Source organism: Colletes latitarsis, chromosome 2 (genome assembly GCF_051014445.1).
Source record: "Colletes latitarsis isolate SP2378_abdomen chromosome 2, iyColLati1, whole genome shotgun sequence".
NCBI lineage: Eukaryota > Metazoa > Arthropoda > Insecta > Hymenoptera > Colletidae > Colletes > Colletes latitarsis.
In genome coordinates this window covers 29,875,948-29,898,818 of record NC_135135.1, presented here as the reverse complement: position 1 = coordinate 29,898,818, position 22,871 = coordinate 29,875,948, and the positions used below count along the sequence as shown (strand labels likewise).

General features: G+C 40.7%; 3 protein-coding genes across 10 annotated transcripts in view; all 3 read right to left on the bottom strand.

Annotated features, from left to right (window-relative positions):
* Positions 1 to 736: 736 nt before the first annotated feature.
* Positions 737 to 2,355, bottom strand: LOC143349058 (uncharacterized). Its single transcript, XM_076779938.1, has 4 exons — positions 2,321 to 2,355; positions 2,170 to 2,243; positions 1,954 to 2,101; positions 737 to 1,859 (listed from the first exon to the last, which is right to left on the bottom strand). The coding sequence occupies exons 1-4, from the start codon at positions 2,353 to 2,355 to the stop codon at positions 1,280 to 1,282; spliced, it is 837 nt and encodes a 278-aa protein (XP_076636053.1). The 3' UTR covers positions 737 to 1,279.
* The window catches only part of LOC143351991 (uncharacterized), a 39,167-nt gene continuing 18,403 nt past the window's right edge, over positions 2,108 to 22,871 (bottom strand). For 2 of the 7 annotated variants that reach the window (XM_076784179.1, XM_076784180.1), the window contains exons 4-16: positions 15,086 to 15,369; positions 14,200 to 14,438; positions 13,858 to 14,072; positions 13,207 to 13,462; positions 12,823 to 13,077; positions 12,488 to 12,618; positions 7,678 to 7,818; positions 7,046 to 7,198; positions 6,521 to 6,670; positions 3,360 to 3,527; positions 2,857 to 3,183; positions 2,321 to 2,669; positions 2,108 to 2,243 (exon numbers count right to left, since the gene is read on the bottom strand). In XM_076784179.1, coding sequence (XP_076640294.1) covers positions 2,401 to 2,669; positions 2,857 to 3,183; positions 3,360 to 3,527; positions 6,521 to 6,670; positions 7,046 to 7,198; positions 7,678 to 7,818; positions 12,488 to 12,618; positions 12,823 to 13,077; positions 13,207 to 13,462; positions 13,858 to 14,072; positions 14,200 to 14,438; positions 15,086 to 15,369 — 2,588 coding nt within the window. In that variant the 3' untranslated portion in view covers positions 2,108 to 2,243; positions 2,321 to 2,400. The remainder of the gene's footprint in view (positions 2,244 to 2,320; positions 2,670 to 2,856; positions 3,184 to 3,359; positions 3,528 to 6,520; positions 6,671 to 7,045; positions 7,199 to 7,677; positions 7,819 to 12,487; positions 12,619 to 12,822; positions 13,078 to 13,206; positions 13,463 to 13,857; positions 14,073 to 14,199; positions 14,439 to 15,085; positions 15,370 to 22,871) is intronic. The other 5 variants (XM_076784184.1, XM_076784185.1, XM_076784182.1 and 2 more) reach the window with 5 other exon arrangements.
* On the bottom strand, positions 8,772 to 9,715 carry LOC143351992 (uncharacterized). Of its 2 annotated transcripts, XM_076784188.1 has the most exons (4): positions 9,492 to 9,715; positions 9,282 to 9,372; positions 9,005 to 9,139; positions 8,772 to 8,890 (listed from the first exon to the last, which is right to left on the bottom strand). In XM_076784188.1, exons 2-4 carry the CDS (start codon positions 9,325 to 9,327, stop codon positions 8,781 to 8,783), a joined length of 291 nt encoding a protein of 96 aa, XP_076640303.1. In that variant the 5' UTR covers positions 9,328 to 9,372; positions 9,492 to 9,715; the 3' UTR covers positions 8,772 to 8,780. The 2 variants fall into 2 exon arrangements, with proteins under 2 accessions (XP_076640303.1, XP_076640302.1); XM_076784187.1 differs by having other exon boundaries at positions 9,282 to 9,715.

The following is a 22,871-nucleotide window of genomic DNA, read 5'->3' as shown; positions in this document are numbered from 1 at the left end:
TGCTTGTACATGTTACCAGACGCCCTGTATATGATAAAATAATATGATTTCTGCACAAATCCATTCTATCGGTCACGCATGGAATCGTGTCGATCCTTGCATCACGTGTCGAATGTAATATAGTTACTTTTTTCTCTCTCTCTCTCCCCCTCACACACTCACTCTCACTCTCACTCACTCTCTCACATAGCACTTGAACTATTACGAGTTACCTATTAATCTATTCGGTTCTAGGATATAAGGTTCTTTGGCAGTTTATTTACATGCGTGTTGAGCTACGGCGACGAATAGATATTATAATAGAATTTTCGATGTCAAGCAATCTGTAAACTATGAAACATTCTGAAAAGTTACAGCACATTAAAATCAATAGATTGTTTCGTGTGGTGTGACAATACTTTTGAAATTGTTTCATTTCGAATGGAGAGTATCGTTCTTGGGTTATTAACGAGTCGATCTTTCAAACTGTCGTTATAAATTTTCAAGTTTCAAACCGAGTCGATGGTAGAAACAGTCGAAATATCGTTTTACTGTAGCGTTTCATCAATTTCGATAATCGGTTTTGCACCCTATGCCCATTTTGAAAGTCTTTCCACCAAACGCTTTCTGTTAAATCGTAGCGATCTTTACATATCCAAAATTTGTTACGTATTTATATTTTGCGACATGGTTCGAAGGAAAGAATTATTAATTTGAATTTAAATCGAAAAACTATACGAAGGAATATATATATATATTTCTTTTACTTTATAAGGAAACGACGGGTAAATATTACTTTTAATCATCTAGAAATTACGCGTAATGGTAATTTGTCGAACGATGCGGCTGCAAATACGAATTTTGCGCTCGGTTGAATTCGTTAGTCCTACTATACGTACTTATCTAATTGTAACAGTCGAGTATTATTCGGCAAAGAATATATTTATATTTATATTCCGTATATCGTACCGTTTTAGTAAAATCCAATAATAAAGTACAACGATACAAAAACTTTTTCAAGTTATTTATAGAATATAAAATGTTTCTAATAGTATGTTATTAATACTTCTAGTACAAATAGTTATGATATTATGTATAACAATATTATAACGGTAGACTAGAAATATACAGGTACGTATTATAAAATCATTCGAGACTTTTAAAACTTGTATAACAACGTTAAAACTTTTGTTTAGATTTAATCGGTATCGCCGACTGTAAATTTTCAACAAGACAAATACTCTCCATGTGCCAGCGTAACAATCCGTAGCTTAACCGCAGCTATTTTTACCATGTTTATTTACAGAAACAATACGATCATGTAATTGAGATATCTTGCGCTGTTAGTTCCATTTATCTTTGTACCCTCATTTTCTTCGTCATTCTCACTGGCAGTGTCTCCCTTTGCCTCGACAATAGTATCTAGTCGGTCCAGCGTACTCCTCTGATGATGGTGGTTGCTCGATAAGTCGCTTTCAGCCGTCTCGTCCGAGTCCACGTCGATCATATGATCGTTAACTTGAATCTTGACCACAGCATCCACCGGATACTTTCCCTCGTCGCCAGAACTTGCCCCCCTTTGCGTTCTTACCGTCAGCCTGTTTGATATTATTCTCTCGTTGGTCTCGCAACGGGGACAGCTCTGACCGTTCGACGAGTTTTCGTCGCTCTGGCATCGGAAGCATATTAAATCCCCTTCGCTAGAGAAGTCGCAATGCTCGCATTGAACGACGTGGCCGTTTCCGTGGCAGAGCTCGCAGACCGGACTGTCGTTGTTCTGCTCCAAATCCTTGTCCACGTAGTGTTCTTGGTCGTGTTCTTGTTTGTGCTTCTTCGGCCAGCTCCTTCTCACCGGATAATCTTGATCGTGGTACGGCGACCTGGGCGAACAACTTTGACCGCTGTGATCCACATCGTAATGCAACGATCGCGGCGAAGATACGTGAATCGGGCTTTTGTATGTACGAGCGATACCTGGATCCTGAAGTCGATCGTCGAAACGTTCCTCGACGTATCTGCTGCAGTCGGAGCCAGGTGCCTGCGGTCTGTACGTACAGGTTTGAGACTTTTGATCGCACTCGCTGCACAGCAGCAAGTTCGACTTGCTGCCGGGCTGCGAGGCGTAACCGTTACAGGTCCCGTAATACTGTTCGTCCTCGTCGCTTTCGAAGAAATGTTGACTGAGGCTACCGATCGATTTCGTGTCGCTGGATCTGCCGGACACTCTGGCCCCGTCTGGATCTTCTTGATCGTTTCCAACGTACCTGCAATAAGATTTAACGAAATACAATATCGTATACGTAATGTCCGCGAGTGAATTCGATTCGATCGATTTATCTACCTGTCGTCGGTGACATCCGTCGGATAGTGTCGCATTCGGCCCGTCTTGGTTTTGCCGCGCTCTCGCGGCCTTGTTTCTTGTTAAATGATACTTTCTCGATTTCTCTCGTTGTTGTCTTCTACGCTCGACGTCGAGCTGGCGCCACAGATCTGCATCTCGATTTCGGCCAATCGGTGCTCCACTTCCCATTGCTGTTGGTTCAGTTTCACGCTCATCGTCGCGTTCTCAGTCTCCAAGCAAACCAACCGTTCTCGAAGCCGTTTGATCTCGGCCAGCAACGCTTCGTGGGTATCCAATAGCGGCGTAGTACCTTCGCTGACCAATTGCGTGATGCTGTTACAGGTCATGCCTGGAAAGAACGGAACGGGCAGCCGGAGAACGTAAATTACCGATACAAACAAGCTCAAGGATAGACTTTGGATGTTTTGGGGATAAGATCTCGATACCGAGAGAAAAGCGTCCAGATTGAAAAGTTCCATAGGGAAACATGGCGTGGTTGGCCCTTACCGAATTCTTGATCATTACGAGATACTTACCAGAATGGGTAGATTGCCTGCCGGTGGAGATTTGTGTGGCAGCAGATTGCGGTGCCCTGGCGGTCTGATCCTCGCTACTGTGGCCGCTGCTGGTGGCGCTCATCGGACTATCCATGCTTCTTGCAACGTTGTTCGAGCTAATGTTGTTACCCGTGCTGACCAAACCGCGTGGTATCACCGGACTTGGACTAGCAGAGAACAACGAGTGCCCTGCTGAATACATATGAGTAGACTTTGCGTCCACGGGCGATATCCACATGTCCTCCAGCGATATACGTCCTCGCGACTCCACGAGTCCTGGTGTGCTCTGGCATCTTCCCATCGCAGCTAAAAATTTATTTTATCTACGTCTAGTTACGTCTACTTACGTACACTCGATTCTAAATGTCTTTCTACTTGGTGCCATAAATGTTCGACAGGGTTTGAATCGGGACTATTTTGAAATAATTACTCGATGAATTCGATGGTTGGCGTATAAAAAGTATAGCATAAATGCTTGCTACCTTTTTCAAGCGGTGCCCGTTTATATTTCTCGAGTCTTTTCACTGCAATGGCTTCGAGGCGGATTCTGGCTGCAGGGTATTCCTTCAGGACGTCCCACATATCCTTCTTGCTGAGTACAAAGAGGTCCGAGTAACCCACCGAGCGCACGCTGGCTGTTCGTCGGTTACCTGCGTCGATGTAGCCATTTATTGGTTATTAGGGTGCATCAAGCTTTCTTTTCTATCCGCTCGGAATCGATCTATCGATCGTTCCTCGATCTCACAGACTCGTATCTGTCGCGCGGGCCTACCTTAAATCTTGTTGTATCTTGCAACGCATCCTCGATTCTACATACATATATTTAACACGTTCGCTGCCGCGCGTTCTATACAAAGATTCTTTTTCTGTAGTTTCTCGCTAATCGAGTAAGACGGTATCGTGGTTTGCTTACCGTATTTGCGACGATAAGTTTAAATAGTGTTGGTAAGGTTTAACAACAAATTTAAATACTCTAGAACGAAAAAATGGGACTAAAATCTCTTGCAACGACCAAGATATCTTCACCATCTATGATTACCACTACCCTGATCGTTTAACCCTTTCCGAACGATGTTTCTACGTAGTAGACCAAAGTCTCGTTTTTGCGATTCCCTTTTGTCGGTTAGCATGCGCCAGGCGTGGCAGCAAACGTGTTAGAATATAATTTTGACTCATTCGCCGCAAAACTCATGCTTGACAAATTTTTATTACGTTTTGTTCGCGTTGGTGCATTAAATAGGAATTAGTTATATCGCAGCAAGAATTTTATAGGAGTATCAAAGTTGTAAAGGATAGCTGCAAAATTAAGATCTTTCGGAGTGTTTGCATCGTTATAGTTTTACGACGCATTATCAAGGGGATCGTGTACGCTTTAGATTTGAAAAAGTAGCTTTCCCTCGAACGACATTATACATATCTATGCATGTACACAAATACCAACAACGGCGTAACGATAAAATGTCGGTTGTGTCGTAATATATGAAACAGCATTCTATGTATAATACTATGCGAGCAGCGAACGTAACATTTTTTTCACCAATATATTAAGCATTATAATGTTTGGTGCATTTAAATGGAATATTGATTACTGCGATGCGAATGTACATTATTGCAAGACGAAACGCCAATTATTTATTGATTATAATTTAATTTGATTTAACTTAATTTAATGTTCGTGTACCTTGTTTTTTACCGTGCCAATGGATGGAAATATTTTCGGTTCGTTGAATATATTCGACGATATTAATGCGGTGCGAACGATGTTCGGCGACGGATTGTGATTTTGATTTTGCATTTTTTTTTTCTTTTTTTTTTTTTAATTTAAAGATTCGTCGTTTAAAAATTTTCTCATACGTTCGTCGAAAATTGTAGGTAATCGATAGACAATTCAAAACTTAATTGCGAATAGGTTTGAAGCATTTAATAGTATGTATGTTGCAAATGCCGTGTCCATATTCCATGGTCATTCCCATGACATTACAATTCGGTGACAAGGGGTGTGGTATCAAGCTGTTCTCAAGAAAGGCAGTCATTTGATAGAAAATGAGATGACGTTTAATTAATTATACAATAAGTTTTCGTATACGCGAAGATACATATTATACAGGGTGTTCGGCCATCCCTGGGAAAAATTTTAATGGAAGATTCTAGGGGCCAAAATAAGACGAAAATCAAGAATATCAATTTCTTGACTAAGGCTTCGTTAAAAAGTTATTAAAAAATTTCAAATCATTCTGAAAAAATTATTTTTCGTTGCAGGGATCAATTACAATAATTTTTGGTTAATAGACATACTGTCGAGATCCTACCCACTTCCGAGAAAAGAATTCAGTACGGGCGCAACTTTAAACGTTAATAACTTTTTAACGAAGCCTCGATCAACAAATTGGTATTCTTGATTTTCGTTCTATTTTGGCCTCTAGAATCTCCCATTAAAATTTTTCCCAGGGGTGGCCGAACACCCTGTATATGTCGTAAAGTGAAAATCGTAAATATTAATTTTTAGCATATTTGGGTTGAATTTGGGAAAAAAAGAAAAATAAATTTTAATACATCCATTAATACACAATCAATCTTCGTAAATCTAGTATTAATATTTGTAATAATTTTATTTAAACGCTACGAATTTATGGAATTATATTCCACAATGATTTGAAACTTTAATTCAAAGTACATTTTGACTACCCTTCGCAGATAAATACGTTGGAAAGATATCTGTTATATGGCAAAGATTGTCTAGTATACAGGGAACTAACTACGATGGTCAATGTATAGACGTATAAAAATAATATAAAATTCGAATGCAGGTTAATCACATCCGTCAAGTGTGTACGCATTACAGCAGTATATTACACAATCATTATTCACAGGCTACGTTAAGGAATGGCAATGAAAAGTTGTGGAAAAGAAAATATATAGATACACGAACACAGTGCTTTGAGTAACAGTAGTAAAATATAAAAGCGTCGATTGCCAAATGAAATTAAAAGTAAATTAAAGGGAATGGTTCAAGAGCACGCTCTACTTTTAAATGGTAAAAGTCTAAACTAAGTTTTCTAATGTAACTACGTAAGCATGATAAAAAATTACGACGAATGACTAAAAGTGTCTTTTCTTTTCTCTTAAATCGATGAACCGACACGACCTTATCGGGCTTCTCGGGCGTTCAGGATCGACAAAATCGGGCAAAACTAATTGTTTCGCACGGTGTCTGTTATTTGTCTTTAGGCCGTGTCGGTTTATCAGCTGGTGGACAACAATCGAGAAAAATAGAAGGGCGAAGGCTAAAGGGCAATACGTGTCACGGGCTTTATTTGAAACGCATCGACGATCTCGCAACGATTTTATCCGTTAACTATTTTTATCGCGTCGTGGTACGCTTTTAGAGAAGGATGCAGGGCCGATTCGTTGCGCGAACGTCAATCGCGGAAACAGCAGGTGGAAAATCGACAATAGGAATGTCGGTGACGGAAAGAGTACAAGAGTAAAAGAAAAGTTACTAGAAAGAATCGGTCTTAGATCGGCTCATACCGGCTCGACGGCTTGCCCTCTCACAGAGTGGTAAGAACGTGAAACGTGAAAACGTGATCGTGAAATACGAGGGGGACAGCTCACGGGCCCCTGGTCCGCTTGGAATATTTACCGCACTCTTTACCTGCAGTCCCCATATTGAGTATGCTGATCTCCCCGAAGTAGGAACCCGCCTTAAGGGTAGCGAGGACCGTCTTCCCATTGTCGGCCACAACCTGCAGTCGGCCCCTGTTCACTATGTACATCTCCTTTCCTACCTCACCTGCGAACAAATTCCATAAACAAAATCATGTCTCAAAGCATGTTCGTATTCTCGGGGATTCGAAATTTCATAAACAATGCAAACGGTACCACATTTCGCTATGTACGTTTAAATACGACGGGTACCATTCACGCCTTCATTTTTCGTAAAATAGTGTAAATATACAACACATTGACCCGTAAATGGGTCATCTGGATGCCTCGTTGGCAATGAAGCCAAGTGGAAAGGAAGGGCACTCGCTTTCCAATCCTTTGCCCGGTCGTTACGTGTTTTTGGCGTACTTCCAGTATGTAGTACGTTCCAAAACACCGAGTCGCATCTTATTTGGCAAAAATGTCGCCTGACACGGGTGAAGAAACGCCTGGTACGTCTCACCTTTGCGACAAATGTAATCGCCAGGTGAGAAGAGAACGGGCCGCAGTCTTAGAACGAGCTCGCACAGGAAACCAGCCTCCGTGTTCTGAAAAATCTCGACCCTCCTCAGCGTATCCAAGTGCACGTTTATCGCGATTTCAGCTTTTAGTTTGTCTGCAACGTTATAATGGAACGAATAATTACGAGCGAAAACTCTTTGCTTTCATGTATAATTTCTGACGATTTTGTCTATTTTCATGTACCAAATCTCTGTAAAACGTTCAGAGAACATGCAGCTACATTAACCCTTTCCCGTACTTTAACGAGTCTGACTCATGACGAAGATTTTGGTCCAAATATAAATATCACGAGCCAGACAGCAAATCACGATCGTGATTGAGTTTTAGTTTCTATCAGTACGCCACAAGAGTTGGTCACGATTCTTATAGTCTCTGTTACAAAGCAGTTTAGTGTTTACCGCGCGTTGATGTCTACCGTTTGCCACGGGCAGGAGTTAAATGTTGACTGTATCCATCGTACTATTTCAAAGGGGGCTGGGATTAACAAAAAATCGCGAAAGAACTCGATAGAACGATCCATTTAGAGTGAGTGACAATACAGAAAGAAATTTCTTTTTCTTCGGAAACTCTCACCGGGAAGACAGCTGACAGCCTTCTCTTCGTCGGAACATTTTTGCGTTAACCAGAGGTAGTCGAACCATTTGATCACTTTCACTTGAAGATGTTTCGGTACTCTTCTCATTCTCATGTAAGTTTTCACGCCGTCTAATTTTGCTGGAATAAAGAAACAGTTATCAAAAATTAGATGCACGTTGAAATTATTAGGTTCATGGAAAACCTTTAAAATAGAAAGCTTTCGGAGGTGTCCTACCATATTATCGTAATATTCTTTTCACCCTTTACACAGTACATACTTCCTTTTTGTTTAAAATAAGGGTGATACAGAGAAATTTTATAAAGATCACCCAGTGCATGTTGCACAAAAAAAAAAAAAAAAATAAGAGATAGTAAAAATTTGTTGGGTAGTGTAATCTACATGTAACGAATAGTCTCTACCGAATTTTGTATCTGACACAGGTTTAGGTAACCGCACCGATAAGAGGCATAATGTACAGATTAAGGGCTCAATGTTAAACCAGATTGGAACAATTTGGCGCCGTTTGCCCGAATATGTAGTGCCTAATCCTGGCAGACCCCAACGTACGCGAATCCACGCGTACATAATGAGGTATTAAAGCATCAACGTTAAGTGGTCATGTTAGAATTAACTTTTCAAACCGGTTCGACACCGTACGTTAACGTAATCTGAGTGGTTTTTGGGCTTCGAAGAGTACAATTTACGTCTTTCGACATGCTGTTAATTTTTTTCACTGTTTAATCTACTGGTAAAAAAAAAGACAACAAAGAAACAGATTAACCGACTCGTAAAATGATTTTAAATACCTAAAATACCTTGTATATTGTAGCGAATAATAGAGAGTAATGAAAGGATTGTCTAAAGTGGTGGGGGGCAGGGATTGAGCATCAGAGTCCAACCAGACCCAGAGTCAGTCGCTATCAGACCGTCGAGCGGATAACATACGTGCTGTATTCTGCATAGTTGTTAGTATCAAAGTGTTTACATATATGCATGCGTATTAGGATATTTTTCATTGGTAATATTTGGTAGGTCGAATTCTCTGTTTTCACGTAGAATTTCCTCGAATGTTCTTTCACATATAGTCGAGGGACTTTTTCTAGACACGATGCAAAATCGTCGGCGGGCTGCTCAAGCTGTACACGATGCAAACATAGACAACGAAAGCCGCTGCGAACGTAGCCAAAGTGAAGACAGCAGTCTCGAATCCTGCGACGACAAAAGCGAAAGGCTGCACTTCGATTATCGAAACGACGCGTTCGCTTTGGTTTTTATTCGATCGTACGCGACGTGCGTCATCGACCTAAATGAAAATTATCTCACTTTCTTTAGCCGTTTCGGACCACTGATCACATTCTGCGTCGGACATTGCTCCTACGGATTCATTTTTCGTCGTTGAGCTTGCAGTGGCTTGCATTTGGCTTATTATTTCGCTCTCGACTTTTGTTTCGGTGGATTCTATCAATGAGTAAGCCGTACTCTGTTAACACCTTATACACAAATAGTACGTACGCGACAAATGCTCCTTCTATTTTCATAAAATATTATCCGTGACGTATAAACGATACTTGATACTTATTTCGTTATTTTCTTTCTATACCTATTGGTTTATCTTTCTCGTCGTTTTCGTCGTTTTCGTCAGCCATATCTCGAGACGGGTACAATGGTCGCTTCGAATAGTCCTCCGAACCCTACTTGAAAAAGTTTAAATATTTTAGAAGGTTTAGATTAGATCGTCGTCGAGCCAGAATTGCCAATTGGCACGTTCTTACTTGGTAAAGTAATCGGTAAATTTACCCAGGGATCGTACCTTGCCTCTTCTTCTTTAAGCGGTCAAACAGGTGTCTTCTATTTTTCGTCGATTTCGTTTCACTCTGCTAACAAGCTTCGTGAATGTTTTCGGTGTCGACGAATTTCTCTTATTAGTTTTAATTTATTTATTTTATAAATTAGATGTGTCGTTATCCAAGAAGAAGAACGAATACATTTTAACGTATGTATTGGTCTTTCTAGTTACCTTTAAGCGTGACCACATATGAATCTGAACCTGCTTAGGTATTATGCGAACTTGCGTTATCATCGATTGTTGGTTTCCGAGATTCGTCGATCGTTTCTTCGACCGTAGCATCAATTTCGTTTTGGGAGGGTTCTTCTTGCTTATCTTCCGGCTGTACTTTGTTCGCTTTAGTCGATGGCTTAAGACCAATTTCACTGGAGACTTCGTTATCGGGTAAATCCGCGGCTACTTTCTCGGAATCTTGCAAACTACTGCCCTCCGCTGCACTTTCATTCTTCTCTAGGTTCGAATTCAACTGATTACATAATTCCTCTCGTCTCTTTTTACCAATATATAGGTTCTACACTTCAAATCAACCCTTCAACAGATCATATTCACCCTTTTGCATATGCATAGAATCCAAGTTAGCTTCCATGATCGCACAATTACGAATAAAATCAGAAAAAGTGATAAAACGATATTGTATTACTTCACTTTTGAAATTAATTAATTTGCAAATAGACGATTACGATCTGCAAAGGGGTTAATTTGGTATGTAAAATTTGAAATTTCAAGTTCAATCGATCAGATAATCCTTTGCTGTTTTATTAAATATCAGGGATTGAAATTTAGTCCGAGTACGACTATAAATTCTCGAACCTTTCTGAATTCTTTGCATAGGAATTGTGCCTTCGGAATTAATTAATCGCCGTTGCTCGTCGATTAATTTTAATTAAACAGAAATTCGTTTATACGATAAAGCGAACCTTTGGCTTGTTCTTCTTCGATCATCTTCGCTTTCAAGAACGCGAGTCTCCTGCAATTGTACTCTTTGGTGCATCCGATGATGGGCATTATCCAATAACCTATTAGATAAAAGCCTTTAAGAATCGGTTTAGAGTCAAATTTAATATCGTTACACTTAATAGAAGCGTCTGATTTTGTTCCTTAACTTTTGCCAGTAAGCGTACGTACAGTAAACGTACGAAAATTGCACTCACGAATTCGTCCGTTCGCTTTAAAAATTTCACGATTCTTCGAGATCTGAGTTTAAGGTAATTTTGGAAAGCCAAAAAAAATTTCTCGACGGTCGTATACCGCGAATTTTTAGGCCAAAAGGTGTGTAATCGTATCGACGACTAAAAATTTGTTTTATTTTGACATTTCGTTATTATCGTCGCGTTGGGCAACGCGTCCATGTTTTGTTAAACGTCGAAAGTAAAGCTACGTACACATTGTTCGACACCTCTCCAGGAATATACGGCGAATGAAATTAATATTCGGACGACAAAGTGAAAATTCTATAGTGTTCGAATATTAATTTGATTCGGCCGTGGCTACTACACCGAAAGTGTCTACGTGCATTCTCGGAAGGCAAGAAAAAAGAAAAAAAAAAACTATGCGGGCACTGCGTTCTGGCCGTTTGCCCAGTGTGTCCTAACGATTTTCTAGCGGACTAGCGACTGCTAGTGTAGGGACGTAGCAATCTGTGGTATGCTGCGGCATTATAAAATAACAAAAAAAGCTGCAACTTCACTTTTTACTCGTGACCGGTGCAACGTAGTCCGTGTACGTGTTGTTGGACCTACTTACAGTTACTTCCACTCGCGTTCCTACGGTGTGCCAATATTTAATGGAAATTCCACAAAGGGAATTTTTATTAAACAAAAATAACGATGGTATTACGAATTTAATATCTTTCTAAAACGTTATTAATGTACGATTCCAACTAATACTCGAGGTAACAGTTTGTTTCGCACACAATTCTCCCGGTAAAATTATATACGGTGGTTTACAAGTGGAAATTTCACGAAAGTGCCGACACAACATTTCCCTCTGTATGCAACGCGTTGATTCGTCAGTCTAATTATAACTTTAGATTTTGATTTCTATACCGTAAGCTTCGTATTACAACTATTAAACGAAGTTGCAATTGTGGTGCCATTTGCAAATGCAAATTGCGTCCTGGCTGCAAATTACTATTAACTTGTAACGAGTAGTATCGGCGTTATAGCTGGTAACGACCGACACCGACTGTCCTCTGGGTCGTTTAGTTTGTAAATGCGAATATTCTTATGATATAAATCGTTCTTAAATTGAATCTGAAAATTATCGTGCTCGGGAGAGATGAATTCTATCGCTAACGCACGCTCGGTTCGAACGGAAACTATTTAGATGCAACGCATTTGAAGATAACGATAATAATCGTTATGACGGCAGAATGGAATTAACGAAAATAAGATCGTGAACGTCGAGCGTTAAAAACGGATTTGGACACGTTGATATAAAATGAAATTTTATATCCCATCAAGCGTCATGTCGCTGCGATGTAATCCAATTCCCCGAGGGGAATTGTAAGAACGAGATGCCTTCCATTACGAGATCGCTACAACCGTTTCGCGTTTCTTTAGATTCTGCGGGATTACGTTTACAATATTAACCTGCTCGCAGACTGAGAGACTCGTAAATACATTCAGCGGTTACCACCGAGTCTGGAATAACATTCGTAACATTTGTTCGTGAAAGGGATCGCGAACGTAAACTAAATATTCCAACATTAACGATGCCGTTTTACAAATACGAATTTTCCTGTCGCGGTAATAACGAAATTCTCTTCCTTACGCTCCGATAAATACAATTTCACGATCGCGTAAAAGCCATTTCTTTTAAATAAAAGCGTAAACATAAAAACATTATTAAGAATTGGAACCGTGAACGTCGATTATCCAACTCGATCGATGCAAATTGCATCGTTTAGCTTGACGCTGACCCGAATAGAAATCGAATAGTTGAATTTGATTTTCACTTACCCTGAAACTCTTTTCTGGCTGCGCTGACGGAAGTAACGATGTTGGCCACGTGTCCGAGTACGGTGGCGAACAACAGTAGACCGAACAGCAGCTGAGCTATTACGAATAAATACTCGCCTTTGCTTCTTGGTCTAGAAAATAACACGTACCATTTATAAATGTAATCTTTGTAACAGCCCCGAGTCTGTATTCCATCTAAAGGGCTAATTTAAAAATAACATTTGCATCTGTCGCAATATTTCATTTTAACGCTCCTTCCCGAGTTACAATCGTATTTCTACGTAGTCCCATAAATGTTCAATAGTATTTACTTAAGTATTAGCAAAGAAATTTACCTGGGTAGATCACCGATGGTCGTGAGAGCCAGCGTGCACCAGTAGTAGCTCTGCAAATACTGTTTTACAACATCCGCGGTCTCGGAGTCACTGAACACCCAGTTTTTACTGCCGAAGCCGTTGTTCTTATAAATAATGTGATAGAGGCACCCGTTCCAGTGAAAGATCACCAGTAAATAATGTATCAAGGAGGTGGAGCGGAATAAATTCGGATAATTCGTGTGTCGTTCGGTTCGGTCCATGAACGCCCAGAACCTGCGTGACAATGGGCGTAGAGCTTTGAAAATTCTTCTTAAAATATCACGCTATGAATATAAATATTCGCGAAGGAAATTCAGAAAATTCTGAAATGATGTTACGATAAACGTGTAAACGTACACTCACCGATATATTTTTACAAGTCTAAAACTTCGCAGTATACTATTGAATCCTATAGATAAGTATAAAAAGTCGAGGGGCAGCAGGCACAGGATGTCCATGTAAAATGTGGTGCTGTTCGTGTAATGGTTCCGCAGTTTCGTTGCGTCGGTTTGCAACACGCCGTCCTCCAGGTAACCCGTTCTTATATGAAATACTATGTCCAGCACGTATAAAAAATCGGAGAAATAATCCAAGCAGAACCACACCCAGCGCGTTTCCCCTGTAAAACATAAAAGCAGTTTCTTCTTCAAACTACGCGTGCCCTATGTTCACCAGCCAATTAAACGAAGAATCTATAACGTTACTTATCAGATTTAAGGATGTATTATAGTTTATCGTCGTTCAATATTCGACGAAATTGTCGACCGAAAGCAGCCACTTTTGGTTGCGAATAACAATCGACGGTACAAAGAATTTTAATAAAGAGAAACCATCGAAACTTTTGCACACGCCCAATTGATTATTCTATATTCTTAGCTATACCGAATTAAATATCCGGCTTTCGATTCTTCCAATTCCTGTAGCGGAAACGCCACGATTGGTATTTCGCGTCTCGTCGTGCTTGATTCGAGACAATATACCAAGTTGTATAAAAAAAAAAAAGAAAAGACTAACCGTTTATTTCTTGGAAGGCGAACCTGTAGATGATGACCCAAAAGTTGTACAGAAAGGCTAGGGACACCACCATCGACCAATAGTAACAGAGACGTCCCGCGGGATCGAAGATGAAAGACCAGTTAGGGGCACCCGTTCGAAAACCCTTTGTTCCTGGTTGACCGGGGTAACCCCTGCTACCACGTTGTTGTTGTTGCTGCTGTACGGTGTACCTACTACAGCAAATGGAAAGCAATGATACAGTAAATCGTACAAGTAATTGTGGAACGTAACGTTGACGATGGAAGGAAGGTAGAAAAAGTTTCTACGTACGTTCGTGATCGTTCAGAGCGTTATACTTACGTCTCGGTGCCGTTGCAGCTGCTATTACTTAGATGATTCACGGATGCCGGCGTATGGAGATGGGATTGGTCGCGCGACGGCGTCAAGGTAACCGTATAGGGTAGCTTGAATCTACCTCTGAGGTGGTCCTTTCTTTTTGGCTTGCGGCTCAGGTCGAGCTCGCTCGCCCCTCGATTCACATAAGCTCCCTGAAGCGAATCGCGGGACGAGCTGAAGTATCGCTGCGACACAGAGTACACCTGCACCGAACAGTTTCAATTTACGAGTTTTTGACAGTCGTCGTACACCCTCGTCGCGTCTATCCGAACGCAATCGGAATTTATGGCGAATCCGTCGGATACGTTTCTGATTCGTTTTGCCAGGAGGATTAGTTTTTCCTTGATTCGCGACAGTTTGGCGCTAGGTTTTCCCGTTTGTCGTCGTAAATGCGATCGACAAAGTGAGGATGGACGTGATCGAAAAGAGCGGGCTACCCGGCGAACGCGCCTCTAATAATAACGCTGGTCAACAAATTTTAATACTCTTTTTTTGCATAGGATATAACAAAACAAATAGCTTCTCTTTAAAGTCAATGGAATTGTTTGCATTTTTAAAACGCCAGATCTATATACGCTTACAACATTAAAATTGCATATCGGGCGAAAGATTATCGGATAATAAAACGTAAACGTTGACAAAAATGTAATCAGAATGAGTGGATTCGGTAAAAATGATGGATAATATTAAAATGTAACAATTGCTAACACGTCGTCTAAAAACTAATTTATGCAAGAATGTTAAGTATTTGCTCGTTGCTCGCGAATGGATATTTTTTTACCCAAACTCTGACCGACGCGGAACCAACAAAGTAAGCACCGAGAACGACCAAAGCGGTCATAAAACTGACCTGCTGTTGTTGATGATAATAATGATGCGTGGGCGTGTGACGATTCATGTATTTACCGCTGACTAATTCCAAGAGACTTTGTCTGGATTGCAAAGCACTCCTGGACACGTTGTCCGCGCTTTTCGTGTCCTCCTCCCTTTCCCTTCTAACGCATGATTTCCCGTCCCCGGTCCTTCCATGCTTGTCGTCGCGGTGCTTCTCGCCCCCGCAACTGAGAGCGGAAGTGGAACCACCGCTGAAACGATCTCTTGCACCACCGCCGCCGCCGCTCGACGTGATAACACCTGTAACGTCCAACGAATCTATTTTTTTTCTTTTTTCTTTTTTTTTTCGAACGAGCACCAAAGGGCTGGCAACTGGCAACGCGAACCAATCGATCATCCGTTACACTCTCCGACGCGAATTTTGTTCTGCAATATCCGCTAGGTGCTCTTGGTAGAGCCCCTCGTACCAAACACGAATCCGGAACCAGGATCGCTCTATTTTTCATTCTCGAGAAACACGAATTCTCTGTACCCAATAACAGGTATTCGATGCTAAATATTTTCTAGTACGTTCTTTTCTGAAAATGTAAAACGATCGACGGTTAAAGTACAAGTTACAGAAGCATCTATGAGAGTTTTATGCCTCTCCTTTTTATGCCTTTCAGAAGTAAAACTAGATTTCAGCATATTGCTCGTAACGTTTAATTTATGGCTTTCATTTATTATCGCAAATGAGCCATCCTACCATTTCATACGGGCGACGTCCGAAGCCAAGTTTCTTTTACGACTGCCATCGTAATTTCGGGTTCAAACACCTCTGTCCCAAGAAAAATATTAACCCCCTTTTGCGGATGTTATCCGGATTCCCGATAAAAATTTTATCGAACAATGTACAATCCAGTCCGTGTTTATCGTTGTATCTTGGACGAACAAGAAATCAGTTCTAACAATAGATACAATCTATTAACATAATCTTGTAACATACGTAACGTTGTCCAGGAATCGTGAAATCATTGTCTCCTAAATAAATTTAATTACTATCGAGGCTATTGATCGATAAGTTTGAAAAGTTCTCGTCGTTATTTAAAATTAATGACTGTTTTTTCCCGTAGAAAAAATTGAAATTAAAGTAACGAAAGTAACCTTCTAAATTCCAAGTCTCTTTCTTTTTCTATCGTTATAGATATTATCTCGTTTCCGTTGCAAAAGCACTGCAGAAACCTCCGCGTCGTACGAAACGAAAAGAGTACGGCCGTCTAAGTGACACGGAGTGGTTTCATTGTCTTGGAAACGACCTAATTGTTCATCAGACTTTTTCAAAAGAATGAAAGCCAACAAGAGAAGGGACTACTCCAGATACCGGTTCATTGTTCGATATTCTCGTCGAAAATGTGATGCGAGCGAATGGGTCTGTATCTATACACACAAGGTGGCAAAGTATGCGAGATGGGTGTTAATGTCTCCGAGATCAGAAGGAAAACTCTTCGACTGAATCTTTGTTCCTCGTATTCTTCTTTTTTTCTTTTTGTAAATCGAATTCATACTTTTTCCTACCACCGTATCCTATATGAACAGCGTTGATCCAAATTGCGTTCGAAGCATCGTCTTATAGAGAACTTATATTTTTGATTCTCTAGTGCTATCTATGTAAATCATTTTTATATTTATTCACTTTCGCGACAGGGTGTCGCTGGTACCGGACTAGTAAGGAATTCTGTTAATAAATAGAGCGTAAGGCGATCGGTTTTCTTGTCTAGCAACACGACGCGGGAGCTTTAAATTAATTTTCCGTCTTAACCCGTCCAAGTCGATATTGATTTATCGACGTGTAGCTAATTGGCGTCGTTTCTCTTCATTCTACCGAAAATTTTTCTCGTTGCCCCGTCAATTACGCTCTCGCCGAAGGTGAGGAATGCTCGCGAACTTCAGTTATTCGAATCGATGTCCAGGTTCGTTTGCTGTCCCGGTATTCGACGTGTATCGTCCATACGATACGTTAACCTAGTAAACGCGGAAATAACGCGCAAGAGAAAAGAGGAAAAAGAGAGCCAAACGACTGGTTTATAGTTTTTCGACTGAAATCAAATGTTCGCGAGTGCGTCGTTGGCGCGTCGAAACATCGACATTTTTTTCGACGAATTTTCCACTAAAATTTCAACATCGTAGCATATTAAATCGACAGCTCCAAGTTCGTTGATAGTTTCTTCTTGATAGCGTACCAACGAACTAGACTCGAAAAGTTGTCTAATACTTTTCTGTAGGTACCCATGAGCTCTACTTCAGAAAAAAGTTTCATTGAAATATATTCACAATTTTAGGAGTTATGACTGTTTGAAAATAGGACCATTTTTATGAGGTTTTTCTCATTTTGCAAGGTCAGGGAGCAACTTTTCGAGTTGTATATATTCTCCATCAAAATACGCATAGTTTGCTTTTTTAAACATTAAAATCGTCCAATCCGTTCAGAAGTTATGACGTTTTGAAGATTCGCATGAAAATCCGGGCAGACATTTCTGGCCAGAAATTAGATTTTCGGTAAAGAATTTTTTTCTCGAAACTGAGTAGGATTTCGGGGGTATGTCTGTTGATCAAAAATGCTTGCAATTGACCCCTGCAACTAAAAATAATTTTTCCAAGACGATTCGAAAGTCTTTTTCTTCACCTAAAACTTTCAGCACTTACTCGAATTTTTTTCTCGAAAGTGGGTAGAATTTCGGAAGTATGTGTATTCACCAAAAATGATTGTAATTGACCCCCGCAACCGAAAATAATTTTTCCAGAACGATTTGAAATTTATGAATTTAATTTGTTAATAACTTTTTAATGAAGCCTCCATCAACAAATACTCGTATACCTGGTCTGTGGTCCTACGTTCGATTGTATCGTGGCCCGCGTCATGTATCACGTCATAAGTCCTCACGTTCGAGAGGATGCTACCTTCCGATAGGTTGAACTCGATCTTGCGGAGGTACACGTACCTCGAGGAACTAGAAAGTATGCCCGTAAGTGACATTTGCGATGCGAGAGAAATCTGTCTTTTTCCCCGTAAAACGCGATGTCGCGATGGTAATGGTATTAATCATTGATTCGTGCGATACGAAATCTTAACAAATAGTAAAATAATTTTTTACAAGAATAGCAATCGCTGCATGTAAACTCCATACAGAGTACGTACTCGACGATGGTGTGAATTAAACAATTATAAATAAAACTTAGCATTGTTTAACATTCCAACGCAATAATTTAAACAATTCTTAACAATATGTGGTATATGAATAATGAAAGGGCCCATCAGTATGCGTAAATAATAATTTTTCGCGAAATAATTTGTCCACCGGACGGGTTGAGATGGCTGACACTCGCTGTGCTCTCCCCACTCCTCCGCCACTACATTAAAGGCTCATGCGGAGACTTACGTGTCTCATTCTCGCGGGGGGGTCCAAGGGTGGCGGACTTCCTGGCTCGGTGGGTATCCCGGGATCATCCTAGAGGACCAGGGGGACCAGGGGGACCAGGACTGACCAGGGCTGACCAGTTGACCGATACTGACCACTTGACCAATGGTGAGCTTGCGATGACCAATTGCGTCTACTTGCTGGTCAGTGGTGAGCTCTGTTCAAATTTTCCCCCTCTCTTATTTTATTGATGCCAAATTTACTTGTATGTTTCTGAGTACCATTTGATGGAAATATTGATTTTGTTTGATTTACTGGTTTCTGTTTCGTTTCTATGGATGTTTCCCCTTATCGATATTCTCTTGAATCGTTGGTCATTTTTGTTCTTCCATTATTAATTTTGACAATCCTAGTGGTATCTTAAGTATATGTGGTCATTTACTGTTTCTATCTTTCGATTGTTTCTGAAATTCATGTCTGTCTGTAACAAGAACTGATGTTGAAACACGATCTATGATAAAATACTGCTTTCACTTCTTGTTATTTCGTACAATCGTTTGACTCTTTCCTGCGTACATCAGTATCGTCAGTTGATTAATTATAATTTTTACATTGATGTTATTTGTGATGTGGTTTCGACGTTTCGTTCATTTTCTTCCGATTATCAGTATCGTCAGTTGATTAATTATAATTTTTACTTTGATGTTATTTGTGATGTGGTTTCGACGTTTCGTTCATTTTCTTCCGATTCTGACTCGATAAAAATATTCTCAATTCGTACAATTCATTGACTCTAGCTAGGTATATCAGCATCGTTTATTAATTAATTACAATTTTTATTTTCTCTTTATTTGTAATATTCTTAGGACATTTTGCTAAGTACACTGCTAATAGAATAAGACCCATACTAACATACATCATTTAATTCTTTAGGTATGAGTGTTTCTAAATTTCGTAGGTTGTCCAACTTATAGATTTTCATCTGCTCCATTACATTCTCCGATACATCAGCTCAACAAATTACTCCTCTACATTGGTCTTTATTAAGTGTTCTCTAATGATACTAACACAAGTAGCAGTTTTTGTTTCAGGTCAGATCTATTGTAGATCAATTCCAAGGACATCGAGGGAGGACGCTACAACCGCCGAGGGATTCAACCATCAAGGGATTCAATCATCGAGGGATTCAACCACAGAGGGATTCATCCGCCGAGGGACCTTTAATTCCAAGTACATTAGTCTTAAGCTTCGTCGCGAATATTAAAATTAACGTCGAAGATTTCTCTATTGTCCGTGTTGCCGCGCCCTACCAAGTAATTATTGACCAAGTAGCTTCACTTTCTCTCGTCCTCTCGTTTCCCGTTTCGATCACCACTGCTTTAATGTAGAAAGCAAGTGATCGGCCGTGTAGTTGGTCCAAAGGATATAATCGCCTTCCCTTGGTAGCTCGAGATATCAAGGGCAGTAGATTCGATCCTAAGATCCGCTGCATGGTTTAGCATCGCGTCGCGTCGCGTATCCCACGATTTAGCTTCATCCCTTCTTAAAAGAGATAATTGCTTGGTACCACTAATTTAGAAAATAGGAGTCTCGTTTTCTCCTATCTTCTCAATTTTAGTTCCGAATCTGCTAGCTCAAATTTCGACGTTAATTTTAAGCCTCTAGTGTATCCGCGTATGTGCCACGCAATTGTTTACCAACTAGCTTCTCGTTCATTCGTTCCCTCGTTTCTCGCTTCGACCACCGCTGTTTCGTCGAACGAAACATGTGATCGGCCGTCCAGTTCGTCCGAAAAATCTAGTCGCATGTCCATGATAGATCGATTTCTAGAAATAGAAATCAATCTACCAAGGGCAGTGCCGATTCGATTCGAAGATCTGCTGCACGGTTCAGCATCGCGTCGCGTCGCGTCTCCCAGAATTTAGCTTCACCCCTCTTTTTAAACAAAACAATTGCTTGGTACAATTAAACTAGACTTAAGCGCCGACGACCATTGTACGCGTCTCCATATGCCAAGTAATTATTTAACAAGTAGCTTCACTCGATTCGTTCTCTCGTTTCTCGCTTCGATCACCGCTCTTCCATTGAATGGAACATGTGATCGGCCGTCCAGTTGGTCCGAAAGGTCTAACCGCCTTCTCTTGGTAGCTCGATCGAAGGAAAGTGTTTCTTCGCTGGAAGGTGTGGAGTTTCCGTATTCTGCGGAAACGCACACCTTCCAGCGGAAGTCGTTCCTGTCTCAGGTACTCTCTCTTTGTCAGACAGCCCAAGTCGGGTCCTTCGGGCTCCCGGCGGGTTGCGTTGGAGAAATGGAGACCTCGATTCAGGGATGCAGCATTCATTTTTCTATTGAGATCGAGTTAGCAAGTGCAGTAGGTTCGATCCCAAAGATCCGCTGTACGGTTCAGCATCGCGTCGCGTCGCGTCTCTCACAATTTAGCTTCACTTCTCTTTAAACCAAATAATTACTTGGTATAATTAAACTAGACTTAAGCATCGACGACCATTGTACGCGTCTCCGTGTGCCAAGTAATTATTTAACAAGTAGCTTCACTTGATTCGTTCTCTCGTTTCTCGCTTCGATCACCGCTCTTCCATTGAATGGAACATGTGATCGGCCGTCCAGTTGGTCCGAAAGGTCTAACCGCCTTCTCTTGGTAGCTCGATCGAAGGAAAATGTTTCTTCGCTGGAAGGTGTGGAGTTTCCGTATCCTGCGGAAACGCACACCTTCCAGCGGGAGTCGTTCCTGTCTCAGGTACTCTCTCTTTTGTCAGACAGCCCAAGTCGGGTCCTTCGGGCTCCCGGCGGGTTGCGTTGGAGAAATGGAGACCTCGATTCAGGGATGCAGCATTCATTTTTCTATAGAGATCGAGTTAGCAAGTGCAGTAGGTTCGATCCTCGGATCCGCTGTACGGTTCAGCATCGTGTCGCGTCGCGTCTCTCACGACTTAGCTTCACTCCTCTTTAAACCAAACAATTACTTGGCACAACTAAACTAGAAGATCGGAGGGACTTGGGTTCCTTCTATCTTCTCAGTTTAGTCATTCAGATTGTAAAATTGCGAAAGGGAGATCGATGGAACTTGTATTCCATCTATCTCCCTTCGGGTCTCCATTCGCAGCAACCTCCTCGTGGTGAGACCTGGGTAATATTATTTACGTTTAATTAATAATCGTATCACTCTTAGCTGGGTAATGCAATTGTTAATTAAAAACTAAATAATATTAGCAAATTGGCTGCGATCCGCTTTGCATAGGTCATCATAAATATAGAGCTTCTTCGCTAGATTAGTTTTGATTCTCATTGATTAATCAAAGATTCTAGAGCATTGTCAGACGAGGTATACGAGTGAATCTTTCACCCAATGTATTTTTCCGACCCATTTTTATGGGGTCTCGAACCCCCATTATCATTTTCGTGCTATTTGTAATATTACCAACAGATTTGGAAATGAATTTCAATCCCTGCATAATCAACTCACATGTATTTATGCACACACTACAGCTGTCAGCCCATCAATACTAATTCAGTGAATAGGTTGTCAACTGACCACTATCCACGAGAAGAGGGCGCTAAAATTACCCCTGAATTTTGAGGTCGGTATGGTAGTCAGATTGGGCCACTTTCAGTCCATAAGGTGTAAGGTCTATTCGTATACATCGTCTATGGTGAAAGGTCTACTCGTATATCTCGTCTGTGATGAAAGTCCATAAGGTGTAGGGTCTACTCCGATGCCTAGTCTGTGGTAGGACACCCGTTAAGTATAGTAACGTACACTGCTGGTAAGGTAGGTTACTCTTGAGATAAAGTCGATCGTTTTTCTGGAAATGTGGAACATATTGTTGTTAAATCCTGTGAACAGTTTGGATTACAACGCGTGAAGAGGTATCTAACAAATTTTTATTAGAAATTTTCAATCAAATCAGTTTTGTACGAATAATCGCTCCCTTTTTAATTGGACCGCTATTTTCGGTACACCTAGTACAAGTTTTTTTATATTCTTAAAAGTATGTTTATTATAGTCACGGTCTGTTACACAGAACTTCTTATTCGTAGTACGAGTACACTTAATTGCTCGCTAAGCTGATGGGTTATTTGATTAATCGACGAAGCCTGATTGCTTGTGTAACTCCAGGAAGGGGCCCGAGTGTTCCTACGATTAAACTGACTAATTAACTAGTTAACTATTGGAAGCCTGATTGTTTTCAAAGTTTCTAAACGATCGATGAATAACGATCGACGGCTAAATGCTCGTTAACTTTCTATCGACTATTCAATCTGTCTTTGTGGCTATTACACGACCATTTTTTCCGAATCCATTGACCGGTCGTGCTTACGATGTAACGTTGATTAAACGCTGAATTAATTGCGATCAGAGATAAACAACGACGCCTTTCCATGATCCC

Excerpts from the sequence above, each read along its gene's own strand:
- LOC143349058 (XM_076779938.1), bottom strand. The coding sequence starts at position 2,355 with ATGCGACACTATCCGACGGATGTCACCGACGACAG. Across the intron at positions 2,244-2,320 it reads ACGGATGTCACCGACGACAG|GTACGTTGGAAACGATCAAG; the intron begins GTAGATAAATCG and ends ATCTTATTGCAG. Across the intron at positions 1,860-1,953 it reads CGATCGACTTCAGGATCCAG|GTCGCCGTACCACGATCAAG; the intron begins GTATCGCTCGTA and ends TTGTTCGCCCAG.
- LOC143351992 (XM_076784187.1), bottom strand. The coding sequence starts at position 9,327 with ATGGCTGACGAAAACGACGAAAACGACGAGAAAGATAAACCAATAG. Across the intron at positions 9,140-9,281 it reads CGAGAAAGATAAACCAATAG|AATCCACCGAAACAAAAGTC; the intron begins GTATAGAAAGAA and ends ACTCATTGATAG. Across the intron at positions 8,891-9,004 it reads GTCCGAAACGGCTAAAGAAA|GATTCGAGACTGCTGTCTTC; the intron begins GTGAGATAATTT and ends TTGTCGTCGCAG.